The sequence below is a fragment of the Bactrocera tryoni genome, chromosome 3, assembly GCF_016617805.1.
Source record: "Bactrocera tryoni isolate S06 chromosome 3, CSIRO_BtryS06_freeze2, whole genome shotgun sequence".
In the NCBI taxonomy this organism is placed as follows: Eukaryota; Metazoa; Arthropoda; class Insecta; order Diptera; family Tephritidae; genus Bactrocera; species Bactrocera tryoni.
Window position 1 is genome coordinate 42,547,289 of NC_052501.1, and position 25,595 is coordinate 42,572,883.

The 25,595-nt window shown below is 34.1% G+C and overlaps 1 protein-coding gene across 10 annotated transcripts in view; it reads right to left on the minus strand.

Annotated features, from left to right (window-relative positions):
* The window catches only part of LOC120771828, a 180,009-nt gene that overhangs the window by 111,511 nt on the left and 42,903 nt on the right, over nt 1–25,595 (minus strand). For 6 of the 10 annotated variants that reach the window (XM_040100064.1, XM_040100063.1, XM_040100057.1 and 3 more), the window contains exon 2: nt 4,119–4,650. In XM_040100064.1, the coding sequence (XP_039955998.1) occupies nt 4,119–4,356 (238 nt within the window). In that variant the 5' untranslated portion in view covers nt 4,357–4,650. Of the gene's footprint in view, nt 1–4,118; nt 4,651–6,857; nt 6,955–7,022; nt 7,085–25,595 lie in introns of those variants that run through there. The other 4 variants (XM_040100062.1, XM_040100061.1, XM_040100059.1 and 1 more) reach the window with 3 other exon arrangements.

The window sequence follows — 25,595 nt, forward strand, 5'->3', positions numbered from 1 at the left end:
TTGAAGAGGTGTTCATTATGATCTTTAACTGTTCGCTGGGAAGAAATTTTTGTCGAATGAATAGTTGCCTGAAACTGGGGCCTTTTGAGGGTCGCTATAATCAGTATATTACCCTTGAAGGGAATTATGTTGGATAAAATGGACGAAATTTACTCAAAACAAGATAAAACGTTAACTTCGGCTACACCGAAGCTAATATACCCTTCACAGGTGCACTTCTTTTAATCACTATGTGTTTAGTTTGTATGGAAGCTATAGCTATAGTAATCCAATCCGAACAATTTATTCGGAGATTATATTATTGCCTTAAGCTGTAATCCATATCAAATTTCGTGAAGATACCACGTCAGATGAGGAAGTTTCCCATGCAAGCATTTGATTCCGATCATTCATCGCTAAATCAACTGAAATCAACATATTGATCATTTATATATATTTTATAGGGTCTCCGACGCTTCCTTCTGGGTGTTACGAAGTTCGTGGCAAACTTAATATACCCTGTTCAGAGTATAAAAACGAAATTTACCAAAAAAAATGTGCTTTACTCTGTATGCCGTGGGCTTTTCAATTGACGTGTTATATGCATTGCATACATTTTGCCACTGTGAATGGCTAAAATGAAAAATTACTGGTAAAAATTAAAATGTATGAATGATTTTAAAAACTTAAGACTTGAATAAATGCTTTACCAACGCAAGAAGCGGTAGACAATTGGACACGTGAATGCAAAATTGCATCGTTTGGACAGCTCGTATAGTGTGATCGATTCGCTACATGCTAACGTTTGCATTAAGAGCTGATGAAGTGTAACCTCAGTTACATTTGTAGTATTGAAAGTAAATTTAGTCCACAATTAAAATACACTGTACAACCAAATCTAATCATGAGTTTAACAAAGGATATAAGGATTATGGGTCTTGAAATAATCATCAAAATGCAATTTACTATATCAACGAATGCCACTCCGCAAATAATAGTAAGCCTTCGAAACCACGGCTGATTCGTTTATCGCAAAATTAAAAAAAAATGTTTATAAAAACGTTGCCATTTGTTACCAATTTACTCTGAGCTCGAATACATAAAGGCGTAAATGCTTTGCGATGTTTAATCACGATCCGAACGAGCTTTGCTGTCACTTGATAACTTCACTTCAAAACCCAATAAACACAAAAGAAATCGGTAATATTTTGCGAGAAACGGAGTATAGCTAAGAGGATATATAGACGAAAGTCCTTCTTACATGATCATTTGGAAGATATTGAAATAATCCGGGGTTCACTGTAATCACATTTTTTGGATATTATTATATTATAAGAAAGATATTAAAACAATCAGAGCTTTACTGCATTCGAGTCTACAGTTTATGCCGCACTCAATTTCATTATTAATTCATCTATCAATCCGTTTATTGACTTGAAATTATAAACACGTTCATTTAATGAATTCCAAGAGTCATCCACTCAATAAAATATGAGCTGACAACATTGTCGGTGAATAATATATAACATACATATACGGAAGATTACCTTATCCATATGCAATGCATGGCATTCGGTGAGACGGACGTGAGAAATTTTTAATTTAAGTTTATTTTATTTGGCTTTGTGGGCATTTCGATTATTTTCTATTCAAATTGAACGCCTTGGCGCCCTTTCTTATTATGTATGGATGTATTTATGGTTCATTTGAACTCGTTAGTATTTTTTCAACTCAAGCAGCGCCCGCAGCAACACTCAATTGCCACAATCACACCACATTTAAAGGGCCAAACGTAGAAATCATAGAAATAACATTTCAAGGCGATTTCATTCGCATTTTCTAACGCCACCTCAAGTTAGCTATATATGTATGTACATATGTAGTATTCATGTATTACTTATGTATATGTAAAGCTGAATAACTTTTTCGGAATAATTACAAAAACAAGTAAAATGACGTTAGGTAAACAAATTGCACTTCATGTCATAGAGCGAAAAATATATGTTTGTATGCAGGAAGGTATGAATTTGTAGGTAAGTATTTACAGTCACTTACTAAATTGTTCGTTTCAGATAATATTTACGTCACACACGAAATTAAAATGTACAAAAAGTAATTAACTATTTAGACTCAGAGAGATTAGGTTAGATGGGTGATCCGTCAGCAATTGCGGGACAACCGCATTTAGACTGACAAGTACAGTATTTTGTGAAGCCAGGCAAAAAGTTCTTAAAGTTGGTTATCAGCCATCGGCAATACATATACCTGAACCTATCACAAATCTGATTAAGTGTCTTATTTTTATATCCGATGCCTTGATCTTGCAAAAGCGGAACATTCATCTGGGCTAAACCAGTCCTTCTTAGACGCGTATCACTACAGCTGCACCCTAAAGGCGATCACCAACAAGCGCAACTGTCCCTGGTGGTCAAGCAAACTCTTAGATCTTAGGAAAACGGTATGTAGGCTCTTCAATAAGGCGAAACGTACGGGTATCTGGGGATCTGGGAGGAATAGAAATGCAACCTAACTTCCTTTAACAAGAAGATTAGGTCTGCAAAACAAGCAAGCTTTAGGAAGTTCTGTGAAAATGTCACCTCTACACCAGAAGCAGGAAGGCTACACAAGGCTCTGGCCAGAGGCAAGACTGACACAGTATTGGCGATCGAAAGATGCCATACGACCAGCGTGGAGTGGACGGTAGCTTTCCAGCATTCTTACGACAGGGAGAGTAGACTCTACTGCCACACCTTGTTTGGCTAATGAGAGCTAGCCTCGGACTGGCGTATATACCTGAAATATGGTGGACCGCGAAGGTGATCTTTATATCCAAGGTAGAAAGGGGGTTCACTAACAAAATCCTTCAAGCCAATTAGTCTAACTTCCTTTTTACTAAGAAGTATTTAAAAGATCGTGGTTTATGAAATAAGGTTGTAAGCGATGAAAATTGCACCCCTGTACGTGAGTCAGCATGCTTACAGAGCAGGCAGATCGACCAATACTGCTCTGTACCAGCGAACTTCGGAGATAGAGAGTTCGCTGGAATAAGGGGAAGTAATGTTATGCGCTTTTCTAGACATCGAAGGTACGTTTAACAACACGTCTAACAAGAGAGTAGCCAGGCCACTGGAAAAAAGGAATGTGGGAGCACCGATGCGCAGATGGATAGAGGCCGTACTGCGCACCAGAATAGCTGAAACACTAGGAGATACTGGCATTCGTCTCGGCACTACAAGAAGCTGCCCACAAAGTGGAGTGCTATTCCCTTTGTTATGGAACCTACTCGTTTTTCTAACTAACAATGGATTCCCATGTCAAGGTTACACGGATAACATTGTTAATATAGCCAGCGGCAAATTCGTGGACCCTCTCTGCGACTTCATTGAAAGGATTTTACACTTGGATAAAGGATGGTGCAGTGGGGTTGAGTTGAACATAAAGCCCTCTAAGATGACCATCGTCCCCTTCATTCCGGTATTCGGATAACGTGTGTTTTTGAATCACATCAAAATCGATTCATTACTGAAACGAATGGTTACTGGCGATAATAAGCGGATCGCAGTGAGCCAATGAAAACGTTGATCAAGCCAAGATTGACAGTCAGGAAGGTTCTGCTATGTGAATAGTGAGATCGGCAAGGAACCATCTACTGCTATGAGCTGCCCCTCTATGGAGAAACTCTTAATTCGGACCTATTTTATCCGCATCTAGACGAGGGTTTCTTTCATAGTTTTTGTTTTCCTTCAAAACACCAGCACGCTTACTTTCATGAATCACTGTAGGCACGTAAAATACCTTTAAAGCTAAATCAATAGACATGTATCGCCAAATAGTTGAACGAACGACATGACCAAAAGCGTAAAAGAAACAAATCTCATAAACAGCTACTACAACAAATAAAAATATCTGCACATGTGCAAACGTGCTGTCTGGACGTTGGCCATTTTGAGGCTTGCACGTTGAACGCCTCAAGCAAAAGTACTTTGAATTTCGATTACTTACTTATTATGTGCCTTAACAACAGTCAACAACATGCCAGCACACATACATGCACAAGCATACAATATAAAGTGATATTCATTAATATATATTATTGTAAGTACGCTCGGCTGTCCGTCTGTTGGTTAATTGAAACTCACCTTTCGGCATGCCACACGGTCCCTTCGTACGTGAGTTATCCAAAAAGTCCAAATCATATTTGCGCGCAGGTGGATAGGTGAGCGCCACATGTGCCTCGCCCAGCTGCAGTAGACAGCAGATATGCAGGCAAACGTATAATGCCGCGGCGGTGGAAACGATTGTTGCGGATGGTGTGGCCATTACGCCTGCTGACTTATGCCGTTGCCGGCGGCGATTATTGCTGTGCGCCGCATTCATTGTTGCTGCTGCTGTGGTTGTTGTTATTGTTCTGTTTTTATTATTACTAACTTGTTGTTTGTTTAAGAGGTTATTTTCCAAATTTTTTAGTTAAATATTTTATGTGTATTTTCCACGTGCCGTTACCTGTTATTTGTTTGCATTTACTTTTTTGTTACAAAAACAAGAAAAAAACTATTTCACTACTCAAGCGTGAGCAAAATTATTTCTGTGCGCTTTTTCACACTTTGCACTTTGTTTCGACCGTTTGGTGTGTGCTTCAAGACTGCAGTATACGCCCAGCCATCGATGGACCTGGAAATTTTGTGATTATTTATTGTATTTTGATCATTTTATTTTACTTATTTAAATTTTTTAATTTCAATAAAATAAAAAAAATCCACTTCATAAATGAAAATTATTAAATTTTATTCTATTTTTTATTTTTAAATTTTTTCATTTAATCGAAACAAAAGTTTGTTCAATTCGTAATTTTAAATATTAAAAATATTAATTTTTTTATTTTTTATATATTTTTTTTTAATTTTAAATTCATTTTTATTACTATTATTATTTACATTATTTTTACATTTAATTTTCTTAATTCGTAGTTTGAAATTGGGGAAAAATTTATTTTTTATACTTACATTTTTCATAAGTATTTTTTATTTTATTTAAAATATTTTTTTAATAATAATAAACAGAAATAAATTAATTTTAAATATGAAAAATATTTTATTTTATTTTTTATTTATTATTATAATTTTTTAATTACTTTGTATATTTTTTTCACCGAAATAAAAGTTTTTAGTTCGTAATTTTTTCTTTCTATTTTTAGTTTTTTTTATTTAAATTTTTCATTCGTTGAAATAAAAGCTTTTTTAATTTGTAGTTTTAAATATGAAAAATATTTATTTTTTATATTTACATTTCATATTTTACATAATTGTTTATATTTAATAATTTTTTTTCATTTCAATAAATTAAAAAAAAAATAAATTCATTTTAAATTTGAAAAATATTTTATTTTATTTTATTTAGTATTACTTTTTTAATGTACTTTACATTTTTTCATTTCATTGAAATAAGAATTTTGTAATTCGTAATTTTTTACATGAAAAATATCAATTTTTTTTATTTATTATTTTTACTTTTTTTTTAATTTACTTTAGATTTTTTTTCATTTCATTGAAATAAACTTTTTCAAATATATAAAAGCATTTTATTTGGTATTCAAAAATAATATTTTTTTTTAATTTATATTTTTTATTTCTTTATTTGTAAGCTTTTTAATAATATTTGCTCAATTTATTTTCGATCTTCTCTTGTTTTACGTTATTGTACGGTATTTTATTTTCTTTTAGTTTTCATTAATTTTGCTTCAATATTTTTTGTACAAGAAAAATAAAAAATAAATTTTTAAACTATACAAATCTATATATTTTATTAAACTTCGAATATTCGAATTTTTTAAAACAGATTTACTTTTATTAAAAATTGAGTAATTAACAGCAAAAAATTATTTCAAATACTTTTAAAAATAAACCAAGAAAAAATATTTAATAATAAATAAAATTTAAAACAAATAATTTTTCTCCATCTTTATACAAGTTTTCTCAATTTAATTGTTTATTTCATTTGAGATTTTTAATTTAATTTTATTTTTTTTTTTTTATTTATTACTTTATTTTATTTTATTTTATTTCACTTTATTTTGTTTTATTCTTTTTAACAATATTTTTCGTAAATATTTCTTAGAAATTTGAAAATTTGTAATTAATTCTGCATAAATCTTAATAATTTAATATTTAACTAACTTAATATTTTATTTTGTTTTAATAACTGTATCAGCAATTTGAAATATATTTGTACAGATGCTTTATTTTCACTTTTTAATTGTTTAATGAAAATATTTTAGAATTTTTTTATTATAATTTTGCTTTAGAAGGAAACTATATATTTTCCAAAATAATGTTATCATAATTTTTTTCAATTTATTTTTTTTTTTAATAAAATTTCAAATTTATTATTCTATACTTGTTAATTGTTGGTTTTTAATTATTCATATTTGTATATTATAATATTTATTATTGTGTATTTATTAAAATTTAAAAAAATATTTTTTTATAGGTGGGACATTTATTTTTAATTCCAAAGTTTTTTTCTAATTGTAAACCTTTTTCTATAATTAAAATTCTTTTTATAAATTTTAAATTCTTTTAGTTTTAAATTAAAGCTTTCAAAATTTTAAAGTTAATTCTTTGAATAAAAAATTATTTTTTTCTTAAATATGTTTTATTTCAACTTCAACACAAACAATTCGCCAAATATTTTTGTTGTTCTTGCACTCAGTTGCTCACTGTAAACTAATTGTGTACATTTTGTTGGCGTGCGCTGTCACGTTCACGTGATTATTTCATTAGCATCATGCCAACTCAAAAATAAATCAACAAAACAAAACCAAATTTTAATGCTGCAGCTTTACTGATTTCACTTTTTTCTTTGCTGTTTAAATACTTTACTTATCACTTTGCACCTTCTTGTTATACACACACTAAGCAGTTGCTAATTGCCAACTTCTTTGTATTTTTGCAATAATATTGCATAATATTTAATTTGTTTGCACTTGTTGCATTTTTAATGCTTTTTTTTTTTAATCGTCTCTTAGTTGTGTTTTTCAATTTTACCTTGTGGTTGTTGTGTTCTGATTGAATGGAAATTGCGCTAATTGAAGTTACGCCGTTTTAATCTATAACGAGAAAAGAAAATAAAAGATGACCCTGAATTACAAATGTAATATTACGTATAACAATTTTTCAATAAAGCAAAATTACTCGTGATACGAAGTGAAATAAAAATCAATAAATTCTTAACCTAGCTTCGTAGTCATGTCCAAAAAATCTGAAACGTACAACAGCGCTGCACAATACTACTAATATGGCTGTTAAGTCCAGTTATTAAAATATTGTAGGAAACTCTAAAGTATATAAATATATATATACATTTTTTGTCTGTTACTTTATGAAAATCGATAATGAAATTGTAGATAGAGACGCCAATTTCTCTGAAGGTTCTGATGATGGAAGAGCATGTCCCAGAATATATTTTGCAAAAAACATACCCCATAATTTCTGTATCAACAAAACCACCACTGACCCAATTGATTACATAGATGGATTGTATTGTATGCCACTTTCGAATTTTTGAATGGTTTATAGACAACGACAAGTTCTTTTTTTTGAGTTTGGAGGAAGTAACTATTTATTAGTTTAATTTGGTTCTAAAAGCAAAGGCGAAATATTTTATAAAATCCTGGAAATAATAAAGGAATATTATATGGTAGGTAGGTAGGAGTGCAGCCCTATCGGGCTCAATTAGCACTTGATGTGCCATTTTGATACACTGTTCGTAGAGTCAATCAAACTTTTTGTCAACTGTTATTAGGCATTTCAGCTGTTTCAACGAAGAAATGCCAAGTGTATTATAACTGACGGACAGATTACTTTAAAATCGCAAATGGTTCTTTTTTTCGATTAGACACTTGAATATGTTTGATTTATATTTATTATATTGAATGCTGTATATTTGGGGATCAGTTGTTTCAACAGGCTTTCGATCGACTATAGCTCTGCTAAAGGTATGATTGATTCTGAAAATAGAGTTATCTTTAATAATCCATAAATAGATTGATACTGATTGGATGGGTGGTAAGTACTCTTAATGTGAAAAATCTAAAATTTAAAAAACGATGGAGGGAGGTATTTGATATGTCAAAAATGTGTACAAAGTTTGAAATGAATCGATCAAGCAGTTTTGAAATCGCAGTGAACACGGACTTTGAAAAAATATTTTTGAGAAAAACGCTTCTAAAATTTACAAACTAAAAAAGTGACGAAAAAAACTACCCTATATTGTCAAAAGTACGCTCAATAATGTACAAAAGTCCAAGTAAAATGACTCAATCCATACTTTAGAAATAATAACCAAAAAAAGTATTTTTTTTATCATGAAAAACTTGAATATTTCAAGAGACATGCAATTTTCAAAATAGTTGGAAAAGTCATAAAAATCACTAGAAACATATTACAAAAGTGCTGGCATTGATGTGAGATTATATATCGAAAAATTTCAAAACTAAAACAAAAAATATATTTATTATATAAAAACAGCTAGCAATAATAAAAGAGGTTAAAAACGAAATTATATTTTAAAAGAGGCTGTGCATAGTTAAAATCTGTAATCAGATTAGTAACGCCAGGTTTAAATGCGCGGCGGTTACACGGACCGATTGACCAAAGCATATAATACTTATACATTATATGTACATATGTATATACATATAATACGTATGTAAATCTCAAGCACCTGTAAATATATATATATTTTTTACCTTATATATATACCCGTATAGATATCTAGTATATATAGACATATATAATCATATTTATGTAAGTTGCATAGATATGTATATTTAATTTTATTTATTCATAATGAATTGGACACACATCTATTAATGTTTAAATTTTGTAAATACATGCGTACACACATACATGCATAGCACATACTTGTATACACATACATAAATACGCTGAGTATAATATGTCTCAGTAAGCGCCTCTTTAATTGCATTGAACTTAATGAGCAAAGTTTATGAACTTCGTTTATTTAAATTAAACACTTTCAAAGCTGCTTAAGAAGCGTGTGAAACTTAGCAGTAAATAAAAATTTGAAATTTCCGTAATTTTTTAATGGAAAAACGGTGTAAGTGTACAATAAGCACATTCATTCACGGGTATTAAGTTTGATTGATTTAATAATGGAGAAACAGAAAAAGGTGGCGAAGTAAAAACTCATGTCCAAGCTTTTAATGTACTAGCACATGGGCCACTAAATCATAATAGTTGTATGAAAAGATTTTCTAGTGGTTTGAATATACATATATATTTTTTTAAAGAGTACAAACATCAGCTACTTTTAGAGAAATTATTGCTTAATATGGAAAAAGTACTTATGAACTTTGTGAATATTTGGCTCCCTAGAAGTCTTTTTAAAGTCTCCAACAATAATCTGCTAGCATTTCTGTGTTTCATTTCGCTTGTTAACACTTCTTCATTAAGGAAATGTCCCGATAGAACCTCTCGCCATGTTCATCACTCACAGTACCCAAATCTGTCGGAAGGAAATCCAGATGAGAGTCCAGCATATGCATTTTTAAGCACATACAAGTATTATACCCCAAAGCTTTAAATGACATATAAGTATAAGTAGTAGTATGACGTACAGTGGTAGACATTCGTATAAGCGCACAATGAAATTTTTCGAAAATGCATATTTAAAGCAGATTATTTCGAAAAAAAGATTTTGATATGTCAATTACTGTAATGCTATATAGTATACCAATGACTGGCGCCAGTAAGTCCGCATGTAACGGTACTTGTTTAAGTAGGCAATTCACAATAAAAGAAGCATCCCAGTAGTAACGTGGACATTCGTATAAGCGCATGTTAGAAAAATACATATTTTTTAAAAGAGGAGCTGCAGCGTAAATTTTTTTTTTTGCTTTTCATTAGACGGTAGATAATAAATAAAAGGTAAAGTGGGCTTTTTAGTGTAAAATTTTGTATTTACATGTATTTAATTGGTAATTTAGATCAATCCTAAAGGATCTTATTTGACGCAAGAAGAACGGGTGTCAGTTAAATTGTTAAAGGAAGAGAAGTACTCAAATCGTGCGATTGCAAGGAGAATAGAGAGGTCTGAGAACGTAATCCGTAATTTAAAAAAAAAGGCAGTAAGTATGTAATAAAACCGTCAACAAAGGGTAACCAAAAACTGACACTCCGTCAAAAAGGGCAAATACTCCATGAAGCAACAAAAAATAAACTAAATTGCAGCCAAATTAAAGCAAAATTAGAGATCGACGTAACACCTCGTCAAATCGCCAGGGTGCTCAACACTTCCCTGAACGTTAAATGGACGAAATTGAAGAACAAGCCACGTTTAACAACACAGCACAAGCAAGAACGGTTAAGATTTTCCAAAAAATACATGTCCTGGAAAAAGGAGTGGCAGAAGGTTATTTTTTCGGATAAGAAAAAATTCAATTTAGACGGACCAGATTGCTACAGTTGTTACTGGCACGATCTAACCAAAAAAATGTGGTGCGATCGAAGTGAAATTTCGGAGGCGGGAGCGTCATAGTTTGGGGAGCATTTTGCTACGATTCTAGTCTTAACCTGGTACCCATAACATGCCGCATGAACTCCACAGCGCACATAGATCTACTCCAACAAAACCTCATTCCATTTGTAAGGCAAGCAACGGAAATCGAATATGTATTCCAACAGGACAATGCCTCGATACATGCTTCTCGGCAAACAAAGGCGTGGTTGGAGAGCCAAGAAGTGCCTTTACTTGATTGGCTGGTATGCAATCCGGATTGTAACCCCATAGAAAATCTGTGGGGAGTACTGGCAGAGAAAGTTTACGGCAATGGGCGTCAATACAGCAACGCCAATGAGCTTAAAACTTCAATTCAGCAATGTTGGCTTGATTTGAGCGGAGATTTGCTCAAAAATCTTGTTGAGTCTATGCCAAGTCGCATTTTTGCTGTTATTGAAAACCGGGGTGGCCATACCAAGTACTAAGATTAAGTTAAAGTATCGAGTTTTATTTTATTTTCCATAAGATGTGGAGTGCGCTTAAATGAATGCCTCCTTAAAAATCCAGATTTCTTTAAAATTATGTTAAGTTTTTACTAATTACTGTTGAGTTGATAAAAATTTTAAATTAACAATATGTAAGACAATAAAATGAATAACTTTCAATATTTAAATGCAACAGTTAAAGCTTTTATTTATTAAAAACCCAAAACATATGTGTGCGCTTATACGAATGTCTACCACTGCATAAGTATTAAGTACATCCTTTTTTTCCCCAAAAAGCAGTCGGAACCTCCGAAATCGGCTTATGAACTTAACTAAACTTAACTAAAACTTTTGTTATTGTAAAAAAGATGGATAAAACGGAATTTCGCTTGTTTATTGCTTTTTGAAAGAAAACAAATACAGCGGAAGCAATATATTGGCTTGATGACTATTGTCCGGATACTACCCCAGTAAAATCAAGAAAATTAATCATCAATGATTGGTATACTAAGTTAAGACGTGGAGAAATAAGCACCGAAGACGGTGAACACAGTGGACGCTTTGGGCGTCGTTGTTACCGAATAAAACATCAAAGAGGCCACAAAATAATTTTGGAAGACCGTGAAGCAAATTTGTTCGAGATAGGAGGCACTCTATAGCTGTTAACTGAACGAATATTTGAGTATGAGAAGGCTCTGTGCAAAGTGGGCGCCGCACGATCTCACTTTTGTCCAAAAACAACGACGAGTTGATAATTCAGAGCAGTGTTTGGAGATGTTCAAACGTAATAAATCCGAGTTTTTGCATCGATATGTGACAATGGATGAAACATTGATCCGTCTTTTCGCTCCAAAGTCCAATCGACAGTCATCGGAGAGGACTGCACACCGTAAACACGTTTAAAAGCCCTGAAAAACGCAACAGTCAGCTGGCAAGGTTATGGCGTCTGTGTTTTGGAATACGCATGAAATAGTAACTTTGAGGGACGTAATCGACGAAAAACGGCCGCATTTGAAGAAAACAAAGTGCTAGTTCACTAAGAAAACGCACTGTGTCACAAGTCGGTGAAAACGGTGCAAAAATCTATGAACTGGGCTTCGAATTGCTTTCGCATCCACTGTATTCTCCAAATCTGGCCCACAGCGGCTATTTTCTATTCACAGATCGCGAAAGAATGGTCGCTGGGAAGCAAATACAAACTGAACGATCGGAATCAAGTGCTTGTATGGAAACTGTTTGATTTTACGAAGTATCATCATGAAATTTGGTAAATGCAGCGGTACAATCTACGGAGAAATTGTTTACATGAAGTCATTATAAAATATAGCTGCCGACAAACTAACCGTTCGAAGTTCTTGTAAGCGTCTTGTAGCGTCGGTATGCAACCAAAGTTAACGTTTTTGTTGTGTTTATTTACTGTTAACTATCAACCTTTAAAATTCACTTATGTACGTATATAAAATGAACAAACAATTTTATAAGGAAAAAAATTATTAAATAATAGAAAGGAATGGAAGGGAAATATTGAGTATAAAAGCCTAATTTTAAGTACATTTTGTTACTCAAACAATGTTGAAATAAAGTCGAACATATCTAAATGCCACAAGGTAAGAATTATTTTATTTATCTAAACAAAATCACGCTCTCTGTCAATGGGTGTGGGAAAACAATTACTTTAATCGCTGCTACCAACAGATTTAACTGTCAACAATTGTGTTGTACAAAGTGAATACAGAAATAATTGTATCAAAACCCCAAAATCCCATGACAGAAGAAAACAAATAACTCCTTACTCGATATTTATGAAAAAAACTCGAAATATTTTGTCTTATTCTTACCTTACTCGAGGGCATTCAGCGGCGAGTGGGCGTTGGTAGAAACTCGAATGTTGTCATATTCAAGCATAAATACCACTTTGTGCCACTTTTAATGACAGTAAAATATATTTTCACGCTATGAAACTGTCAATGCGGATATGAGGGATTAACATACATTAATGATTTCGTTGACTTTGGCCAGTGGGCAGGTGCAATGCTGGTTGCTGTTATGAGCTTTTGCGTGAACGATAATAACTTTATTCAGCATTCACATAACATTTGAATGTGTGTTTCATGGGTCGTAAAAAGTGTAGTTCACTAGTTAAATATGTCACAAAATTCTATTAAAAATTTCGTTAATTAAATTTAAAGGGTCACAGTTTCTTTACAAAAACAAGAAAGCCCCCGATTTCTTATCTCTCAGTGTATATCTGACATGAGAAAGCTATTCATAAAATCCGTAAACCAGTTGCAGGTCAGTTATCTCTTTGACTGTATCAATCACAACCTAATTTTAAACTATACAAATATTTATATTCATTATACATATATGGAGTCATGTGTTGGAGTTCATGCAAATGAGAAAAGTTCTCAGAGCGCCATTCACTAGGCAGTGGCTAGAAACGATTCTTTTACATAAGATATTTTCCAGGCAGCGGTACAACATCCGATCGAAAGCAAGTTTGACATGAAATCTTTTGTATTTATTTAGACTATTTTAGATTCATTCATCGAAGTTAACGTTTTTTTTATTATTTCTATTCAAATATTCGTTAATCATACTAAGTGTACGTAAATCGATTTTCTGAGTATGAAAGTAATCAATCAGAGGCGATTGTATTGAAGCACGATCTCCTAAAAGTTAAAGTAATACTTACATCATAAAATCTGCTTAAAACTTTCTTTACTTTAACAAACCGATATTCTAAAATTTTAATTTAAGTCGTGTAGAATTCATTTTTACACTACATATATTCTTACTTTCCAGCATTGTTTAAGAAAGAGTCAGAATACAGTGTCTCATTAGACACCTGAACCACTTCAACTAACCTTAATTAAACAGCCAAAGTAAACAGGCAAAGTCGTCGAATTACCAAGTTACGACACACACACACACACATTTGAGAAACGTTCGATTGCACCATTTTCAGCGCGAAAACCAATTGTTGCATGCAACTTAACACCTTTTAAAGCCATTTAATTTAATTAGCAATTAGCACGCAACGAAATTCTAAATCGGCTACAAAATCCGCTCACAACACAAAGACAACAGCAACAAACAGGCCCAAACTGCGCTAAACGGCTTCTAGTAGTAAGAGAGATAAATAAACAACAATAAAAACAAATATAAACAAATGCAGCAAAAGTGTTAAAGTAAGAGTTAAAACCAGTTGACCAGTTGATCAGTGACTTACTGCCACAAATTAGTTCGCTCGCAAAGGCTTCACAACGCTAACACTTGCCTATACACATAACATATACATATACACACAGTTAAATAAGTATATACCTACAAACATGTGTACAAATATATGAGAGTCTTAATCAATACAGTAACCGACGTAATGAATTAAAACAAAGACAACCACAAAGCATACGGAAAAATAAACAAGTTCATATTAACCAATTCATTCTACTTCTTGTTGTTGTACTTGTTATTGGTTCAGAAAAGTGAATGACAAATTCCAAAACAATTGTAGTCGAGTTTAATGAGCGGCTTTTGTAAGTACAGTGGAGTCTCGTTGGCAGCAAATGTGTTATTTATTGTGGAATATTAAAAATGCTTCAAAAATAAATTTTACTCTTTAGTGCTATGTACATATGTATATGCTAACACATAGTCGTGGTTGCTTTAGACAATTATACAAACCAAATTTTGTGAGGGTATCTCATCAAATGAAAACGTTTTCCATAGAAGTACTTGATTCCGGATGTCCAGTTTATATGGCAGTTATATGCCATAGTGATCCGATATCAGATCTCGGTTCCAACAAATGAGCAGCTTTTTGGTGAGATAAGGACGTGTGTAAAATTTCAGATCGATATCTCAAAAACTGAGGGCATATATGCAGACAGACGGACGAACATGAAGTACATCAACTCAGCTCGTCATGCTGATCATTTATATATGACACATATTTTATAGGGTCCTCAACGTTTTCTTCTGGATGTTACAAACTTCGTGTCAAACTTAGTATACCCTCTTCAGGATATAAAAATCGGAATATGCAAATATTTGAAATAGGCTTAGCTTCTAAAAATAGACAATTCCTTGTTCAAATTTTTAGAAAATAGAAATTTTTAGAAATTTCTAAAAAAGTTGCACGAATATGGCTTGTATGCCGAACTTAGAGCTAATCCAACCTCCTCCTCCTTTTCAACTCAACTCAAATAAAATATCTGTCACAGTTTTCTGAAACACAAAGAATGACTAAACGAAAAATATTTATGCTCTATTTTAAGGAGTTTTCTTTTTCTTAGAGGTCAATTAAAATAAATCCATTATTGGATAATATTCGACCGCATAGACTAAGTCCAGCACACAGTGAAGAAATTATAGTGTAAGCGTACAAAGAAAAGCTTGTGCAAGAACTGACGCCGTTCGACCTTCCCAAGCGAAAAGTTCCAAGAAGAGCCGACGTTTTCGAGCCAAATTTTGTTCAGAAATGAGGCCCATTTCTGGCCAATATAGGGTATAGAAAGAAATGAAATTGCCACATTGGAGACGAAGAGCAATCTGAATAGATTCAAATCTTCCTTTTCATTCTGGTGGAATCATCGGTCCATATTTCTTCAAAGATGAAGCCGGTGAGAACGTAGTCGTTAATGGCGACCGTTATCGCGCCATGATAACCGATTATTTGATGCCTGGAATTGAAGTGCGTGATCTCGGCGACATTTGATTTCAACAAGATGACACCACTTCCCACATCGCATCAATCAATGGAGAGAACACCTCGGTGAGTAGATAATTTCACGTTTTGCTGCGGTCGATTGGCCACTAAGATCATGTGATATCGCATTGTTAGACTTTTTTCTGTGGGGATATGTAAAGTCTAAAGTCTATGCCGACAATCCCTCTTCGATTCAGTCCTTGAAACAAAACATCAGTATCATTCGCCAGTCACCAGTCGAAATGCTCGAACGAATCATCGAAAATTAGACTCAACGGATGGAGCATCTAAGACGTAGCCGCGGCCAAATTTTGAGAGAGATAATCATCAAAAAAATGCCAAAGAATGTTAATAAACATTCCACATTAAATTTGAAGTTTCTGTGTTTTTTCTTTAAAATAATAGGGAACCACAAAATGGATGATCCTTTACATATAAGCTTTTTATCATAAATTCAGAATATAAACTAAAACTACATACATACATACATATATACTTTTTAACGAGCATTTCTATGCCCACAATAGCACCTCGTCAACTGTTGATTAAATTTTAATTAAATTAATGAAGTTAAAAAATAATATTAAATATGTCTGTGTGCTCATTGTGAGTAAAACTGTATGTACATATATATATGTATAATTATAATTTTCTCTGATGGAATTCAGTTGTGCCTGAGCATAGCCTTAAGTACAGCCACGAGCTCGTAGAGCGGTAAATGTTGAATTAATTAAAATTATACAAATAAAAGAATAATAATAATGACAAGGAAAAAACCAAAACAAAGGCATAAATAAAACGACCAATAACAAAACAAACATATTATTAACATATTTATTTATTATAGAAAAATATTATTCACGAAGCAGTTCAAAAGAAGAATGTTGTTGGGCAAGTTTTATGGGACAGCGCTAGAACACGATGATGAATACGGTATAGCTAAACCATTTGTTAATATGCTTAACATATATATATATACATACGTATGTTTCTACTATGTATGTATATGAAAATATACATACTAGATGAGTCGTTGGTATGTTGAAAGGAAAGCCAATAACCAGCAAGAACTTTGTATTATTTCAAACTAGTAAATGGTTAGTTGATATTAGAACTAAAAATATCATTTCAATCAAGTGAAATTCCATCAAACGATTTAAAGGGATAGTTTTATATTATTTCATCTTGAGTTACAGTATAACTAATTATTAGGGTTATATTAATAGTACAATGGATATAACAGAAAAGATCAGAGTGATAATTTGTATATTATTGGAAAATGTTTTGTGTACTTTTGATCTTGATCTTATATTCTGCGGCGAATTCTGAATGGCTTGTAAACAATTCTTAGCCACAAATATTTAGATTTGGAAGAAGTACAAGAAGTTACGAATTGCTCATTTCCCAAGGCAGTACTAGCGCTTACACGTTGGGTCGAATTTGTGACCATACTATAGATCAAACTAGTGAGTGGAACTGGTTTACAGCCAGCGATTTGGTTAGCTTACTTCATAACACAATCAACATTTGCTATTTCCAGAATTCCATGAGTATGAAGTATTATTTTGTGAAAATTAAAACTAATTTTGAATAGGAAATTATAAAAAATATTCATTCAACGTTTGTAGATATGGAATCCATTTTTGTCAGTTTCGGCTCTTCCCCATAGCTTTTTGAAATTGTTTTTTTGTGCAACATTTAAAATGGCTATCATTTGCTTTTGACCCAATGTATAATCTTCATATAATATTGCTTACAGTTCGGCGTCTTAAAACTTGGTTGGTGGTCTTCCACGTTCTTCATTTCTCACATCAAAATCATTATCTCTGAAGCGTTCAAATAATATACCTCGATAAGCATTCGATGCGGCTCTGGGTCACTTTTCTTCAAGTGGAAAAAAATTAGTGTTTTCCGCAAATCATCAATTTTCGGGAAAAAATTACATTTTCAACACAGAGAAAAAATGTTGATTCTTGTTCTAAAGTTGCTGGACAAAGCAACAAGCTTGAATAATATCGAAAAAAATTAAGAAGTAAACGTTTGCTGAAAAGATAGTGAGAATAACAAAATCGCAATAAGAAAGAAAAAAGGAAAAAAAACACTAAAAATTGCAACGCAATATTCAGTCGGAAAAGGTTAAACAATACCTTCGATCTCAATATCGTGGCAAGTTCGCGAATATACCAAAGAAAGATATATTTTGAACCTTCAAACAGTTGTCAAATTGTCACGATGGGGACTGCTACGGCATAAATTTCACCAACAACCTAAGCCAGGAGATCAAGTGCAGAATATCTCTTTTCAGCAGGGACTACTTTGGGATAGGTAGGCAATTGAAAAGCACTCCCGACATATTATACACACAGTCACACGGACTATGATGAACAGAGATGACAAAAAATTTGAAGCATTCGAGAGAACTGTTCACAGTAAGATCTTTGGAGAAGTTCACGTGACTGATAAGTATCGAAGATAAGGCTTAGTCGTACGCACAGAAGATTATGCTGAGGCCAGAAGCTCTTTCGATTCGAGACCTGTGCATGGACAAAATAAGCAATGGCCCTCACGCATTCAATAGAAAGACCAAGTCTGCCCTTAGGATGTACAACTGGCGTGACCTGGCAAATGTTACATACAACCGTGAAAGTTTTGCGTCTCCACAAAAAAAGAACTCTTTGAATTCAAGGCATTGAATCCAATGCCAAATCACCCTTGCTAACAGGTGCTACTTTGGACTGAGTAGGCGATTGAAAAGTAAAGTCCTCTCTCAACGAACAAAGACCAAACTCTACAAGTCACTCATCATTCACGGTGCGGAAGCATGGATAATGACATCATCTGATGAGTCGGCCTTAGGAGTGTACAAGATAAAGGTTTTGCGGAAGATTTATGATCCTTTGCGTATTGGCAACGGCGAATACCGCAGTCGATGGATCGAGATATTCAACGACACCGACATAGTTCAGCGAATCAAGAGACGGCAGCTGCGCTGGCTTGGTCATGTTGTCCAGATGGAAAAGAATACTCAAGCTTTGAAGGTTTGCGATTCAGTACCCTTCGGGGGAAGCAAATGAAAAGGAAAACATCCACTTCGTTGGATAGATCAGGTGAAGAGGAATCTGGCTGCAATTGGTATCTCGAATTAGCGCCAAATAGCGAAAAGAAGAAACGACTGGAGTGCTTTTATAAATTCGTTTATAACAGTGTAAGCGGTGTCTATTCTAGTAAAGAAGAAGAAGTATGTGTATGAATTTGAACCGTTAACCTTAAACAAATTCAATCCGAATCAAAACATTTGGTGCTAAACACACATTCATCTATAGTACTATTAACGTAAAAGTTGAGTTTTAACTGCATAAATTACCTTTCTTCCAATTAAAGACCACCCTAATATATGTATGTGTAATTATAAAATATATACTATGTATTAAGTAGTTTATATAAAAAACATTAAGGGGGTATTCTGGTTTAGAAGCATGAATTTCAGGTAATTTTAAAAGTGTCGTAAAAAAAAGGCAATTAATATTTTTACTATCCATTTTTTTATTAGTCATTTGCTAATTTTAAAAGAGTACAGAAAAAAATTACAAACTAATAACAGTAAAAAATTTCAAAAATTACGAGCTGACGAAGTGGGGGGTCTCTAAAAATTTCCACGTGACAATACCCATGATTTCCACCCTCCTAGTTATCTGAAACCAAAAAAAAAGAGTATTAATCTAGAATAATGTCGCAATGGCCGGAACTACGGAAAAGTGGGACTTTTTCGAATTTTTTAAAAATATAAAAAATAAAAATTTGGGGATGGGGCTAGTTCCACCATAGACAAGCTCTATAAAAATTTCAAAGAAAACTCTATAAAAATTTCAAGTAAATCGGTCCAGTAGAACCTGAGAAATCGTGGGTATCGTTCCGATAAAGTCAGTTTTGAGAAAAACGCGTTGAAAGTTTCTGGTAATGTCTTTTGTTCGATTAGTTCCGGCCGAACCAGTTTGGATGCGTCGGATCAGAAAAATGCCTATATCTCCGAAAATAATTTGAATTTTGAAAAATTCTCTTGTACACATATTCTTGAATAGTTAAACTTTGAAAATATAAAAAAAAAAAATTTAGAATTTTTTAAATTTCTAGACGAGAATACCCACATTAATCAAATTCGTTAACTACGCTTAAAAATGGCAGCTATTACTCATCCACTGTTTACTTTTTCTTTCCTTTTTTCTTCAAATCACCAACAATGGTCGTATGAAAACATACTTTTCAATTAATGAAGCAAAAACAAAACAGCCACCAATGCTTTTTACGGTCTCAGAGCGGTTTGACAACATCGCCAGCAGTTTACCGCCATTCAATAATCCGATTTCCGTCTCCGCCTTAAAACCGCTAGTCAATGACTAAATACTACAACAATCATCTTTCTAATAACCATTGTTATTATTGTTGCCATTTTCATTTCATAGATGCGCAATTAATATCGCTTGCACTCAGCGGCGCAATGGACTTTTGTGCGTCCGCGTCATAAGCGGCTTGCTGACCTTGCGGCGCAGCAAAAACGAGCAAATAAGCAAGCAAAATGGAAAATTAAAAATAAAACAAATAAAACAACGTATTTAGTAGACTCAAAAAGGTATGCAAGCAAATAACACACAAATAAATGAGACAAGCATTCAAACACATGTGCTTTTACAAACAACAACAAACTCAGCGAGACAAACAAATGCAGCTAAAACAACAAAAAGCCCAACAAATGCCAACAGCAATGAGTAATAACAAGCGAGTAAAAAAAAATATTTAAATGTGCATGAAATCAGCAGCTCGAATTTCTAAGCTTTGCACAGCTTCTCGATGGACGAGTGTTCGGCATTCGGTATTCTGATACATGCAAATTGCACATGAAGGCGGTTACATACGTGCACATACGCGAAGAGTAAATACCCTGTAGGAATAAGAACGCCATCAATCTTCTTCTTTACTGACATAGAAACCGCTTACGCGGTTGTAGCCGAGTTAACAAGAGCGCGCCAGTCGTTTCTTCTTTTCGCTATTTGACGCCAATTCGAGATACCAAGTGTAGCCAGGTCTTTCTCCACCTTATTTCTTCAATTGAGTGAAGGGGTTTCTCTGCCCCCAGCGGCGGGTGCTGAAACCTTCAATGATGGCGTGTTCCATCCGGATATCGTGACCGAGCCATCGCAGCCGCTGTCTCATGATTCGGTGGATATGTTATTGATTCCTTCACTGCTGTATTCGTCGTTGTCAATGCGCTAAAGGCAATAAATCTTCCACAAAATAGAATACTCCTAAGGCCGGCTCATCAGATGATGTCATTGTCCATGCCTGCGCACCATATAACACCGGACGGGAATTATGAGGAACTTGTAGAGTTTGGTCTTTGTTCGTCGAGCGAGGACTTTACTTCTCTCTTGCCTTCTTAGTCCAAAGTAGCATCTGGCGGCAAAAGTGATTCTGCGTTGGATTTCAGGACCTTGAAGTCAGACACATTGGTTGAGTTACTTTTCTGTGGCGCTACAACCGAATTTGCACCGAACATATTATTTCGACTCCTCTGGCGACAGCATGAAAGTAAGTGGAATCGAATGATAACCACTTTCACTCCCCATATAACGGTTTTCCTAAAAACTGCAATAAATCTATAACGAAAAGCATCAGAGACATTAAATTTTACATCCTGGCGTCCTGAGACGACACAAAGGGCTTTATAAGAGCAGGTTTCAAAATTAGACAATGGGCGTGAAACCGCCCACATTTAGGTGAATTTACATACCGAACCTACTTCAACAATTTCAGACAAATTTGGTGCATAAGATTATTTTGATATTCTGCATTTACTGTGCAAAAATGGGCGAAATTGGACGGTAACCACGTCTACTTCACCTATAACGCAATTTTAAATTCCATTTGATTCTTTCAAGCACTAAATAATATAGCGGGATAAAAATTCGCACAAATATGTCTTTTGCGGTATGCCTTTTCAAGCTTAAAAAGTGTCAAAATCGGACCATATGTATACCCCAAAATACCGAAAATTGTAGGCTTTACTATTGGCCATTGTCCGATCGGGACTTACGGGGCAAGAATAGAAATGTTGATGACAGTTGCATGAAGAAGAGGAAAAATATTATCTGAACACTTCCTTTTGGAATGTCCCGCTTTTACCAGATCAGGGCTAAAAACCTCGGATATCATAGCTTAGGCAACCAGGTGAATTAACGAAACTCCTAAGCAATTTTGAAACATTCAACTACTGCAGTTCCAAGTGTGATCATTCTTCAGAATTAGCCATAAATCTTGAACCTGAATAAATATAACCGAATCTATATATTTATATTTAGGGCATATTTGTATAACACGATGACGCCAAAAGCTAAATATCTCACTCAATGACAATAATTTAAGCTTCTGCTATTTCTTTTAACAATGACTTGTTCGGAGTCGCTTTTAAAATTGTATACGCCTTTATTTATCTCCTCCTATTTGTCAAACTTGCAGAGTGTCGAATCGAACAAAAAACTAAATTAAAGCGAGCAGAGACGCCATATCAAACTGGGGAGTGCTGAATGTTCAAAATGTGTAAGACAGTGGGCTATTTTTCTCCGCTGTAGGCTATAAGCATGACAGAAACTTTTTCAGATTAGTCAAGCTATTTGTTATATTGACTATGTTCATAACCTATCGGTACCAAAACAAAAAAACAAAAAATTCAGTCTTTTATTAGCTCGAACTAAACTGAATCCTTACCAAATTCATGCTTTCGGGGAAGATTTGTTTGACCCCTTCGTTGCATATAGATTAGTCCCCAAAGTATTTAGCAATGTTGCTGTATTCAGCAGATTCCAATTCCTGCAGGGTATTCATAATATGCGTATAATTGCAATACTGCGTAGGTGCACACCAAGAGTGATATTGTTGTTTAGTTTTATTTATTACAAAATATTTTTTCACATTTTTGTCTTGCGTTTTTCTATGATTTTCTGTAGTTTCACTTCGTTTTGTATTTGGATCAATGTCAACGGTCTAACAGCAAAACAAGTAATAGCTGTAGTAATAACAGTAATGCCAACATCATAACGCCAACACCAGCTGCAGCAACACTGTTAGCAACAACAAAATCGAATAACCACTTCATAACTCTAACAGTTGTGACCTTATTGCTAATTACTTCAAGAATAACATCAACAACTGGAAACTTGCAGTCGCTCGCCTTAGCTGGCTTGCTACCGTTGGCTACCCCTGGCGACTGTCAGACGGTCATATGAGCTGCTGCTGTCTGGCCATCACACTGACCAGACCGAACATCACTAACTTCGCACAAGCGCGTTGCACATTTGATGCATGCATACGAATAAATTTATGTATGTATATACTCTTAATACATATAAATAAATAAAAGTATGTGTGGGTATATTATGCTTTAATAAGCGGATAGTTGAGTGACAAGTTGCTGACAAGACGGCAGCGTTATGCAGCCACGCTGGTGGTCACTTGTTAGAATACATACATATATGTATATACACGGATTAAAATATGTTTATATACTATGTATGCATATACGCATGTATGTATGTATGCATATACATATCGTCATTTGGTTATCATACACTCATATTGAAACAAATTTTGAGTTTTGGTTATAAAGTGGTCATATATTGGTTATTATATCTGACAGCGACTTTTAGTTTTTTTCTTATGATACATACATACATACTTATATTCTTTGCATTTTACGTGAAGATATATTGTTTTATTTATTTCTGGTTAGTTTTGCATATTTCGGCTTTATTTTTGTGAATATTTCTTGTTGTTGCTGGTCAAAATTTCAAATTATAATCTATTTTTGTTCACAACAAAACAAGTTCGCTGAAATCATTAAAATAATTGGCGAACGGAAACTTAAAGTTTTAGAATTTTGTTTTGATTTTTTTATGATTTCATTTTGCTCTTATAATCATAGCTTCGAAGTACATACGTACATAGTTAAGTGTGCTATACAAATATTTCGATGGTGCTAATAATGATTTTGCTAGTTTTTAAGTATAAATTTCACGATATCTATAATTAATTGACAGGTGTGAGTCAAATCTCGAAACACAGAGAGATGGTATTCCTAAGTAAATTTCTTGAAAGCAAGAACAAAATTCTCAGAAATAAAACACCAGTTTTTTCTACTGCTGTGGAGCCGAGTATCCCAGAATGAGTTCATCTGAAATTGTGCGCTCTAATTGCAGCTGTGCTCAATCACTTTCTGAAAGATTTTGCGGAAGTATCTTGATTTGCGAGCTAACAAATTCCAACTCGTCTAAGAATTGAAGCCGAACGACAACCAAGCGCGTCACACGTTCGGTGAATGGGCCCAGAACGAGATGGCCACCGATCGCGATTTTCACAAACAAATTTTGTTCAGCGATCAGCGAAGCTCATTTTTGGTTGAATGAGGGTACGTTAATAAGCCAAATTGTCGCATTTAGAATGACAATTTTAGAAATCAGTTTAAAATCATAATGGTAAACCCTTATCTTTATAATAAAGTTAAATGATTAGCCATAATATTAAATTAGCTAACGAACGAGCGGCTAGTCAGTTGTCTCCGAGCACCTGGTGAATCAAGACAAACATTTTCGCGTGACGTGTTTCTGTGAGTGGTGCAAGCCAAAAATACAGCATTCGTTTGAGCAGAGGCACGCAATTAAATTCTGTGTGAAACTCGGTAAATCTGCGACAGAGGCGTTTGAATAACGTAATCACAGGTGACGAGTCGTAGATCTTTGAGTATGACCCCGAGACAAAGAGGCAATCTTCCGAGTGGCACACACCGATGTCTGTTCGCCCAAAAAAAGGAAGAATGAGCAAATCCAAAGTGAAAACGATGCTTATTGCCTTTTTTGACATCAAAGGCACCATGAATTTGCTCCTCCTGGACAAACCGTCAACGCTAAATTTTACATGGAAGTCCTCAAGAGACTCAAAAGAAGGGTCAATCGGGTCCGACAAGACATCGCAGCCGAACGGAAGTTGCACCACAACATAGCCCCGGCTCACACCGCCTTTCTTGTGAACAGCTACCTAACCAAGGCCGGCATCCTAACGCTTTCTCAGCCGCCCTACAGCTTAGACATGACCCCCCGGACTTTTTTTGTTCCCTTGCCTGAAAAGGTCGATGAAAGGCAAGCATTTTAAGACGACAGAGGGGATCCAAGCAACATGCACCTCGGCTCTCAAGGCTATTCCGAAGAATGCCTTTCGTGACGCCTTCAATGCTTGGAAATCGCGCTGGCAGCGCTGCATTGACGCAGAAGGAGCCTATTTTGAAAGCTTTTAAAGAATTGTCCTATTACTTTCCGGACAAACCCTGTACATATATTACATCTATTGGGGATTACTTTGTAGGCGACAAAATAAATATTGATGAATAATTAAACATTTTGCGTCTTATTTACAATTTCCGGTTTCTTTTCATCACAATGTATATCGGGTATATTTTAACAAAAAAAATAATCGAGAAACTGAAAAAGTTAATTTTAATACGAACAAAGTATGACCGCACTGCGTTGCGGCTAGTGGAAAAATAACTTTTCTCCGATTATTTTTTTCAGTGTTTTTAATGATGCAATTTTGTCACAGACATTCCAAGTAAACCAAAAACACATAAAGCTTATTTTTATGTTGGCCCGTTGATTTTTAATTGATTTTAGAAGTCAAATATACAAAATTTTCACGAAAAGAGGGGATTTCAGGGCTGTATTCAAAATGATCTCATTTGATTTTGGTGACAGATATTTTGATTAGGAAAAAAAATCTGCCTTCGGACAAGTATCTTCTGTAAAACAAAGGAATGTTGTTTGAGACATTTTCATATGCACCTTTTTTAGAGCGAAAACCCGACT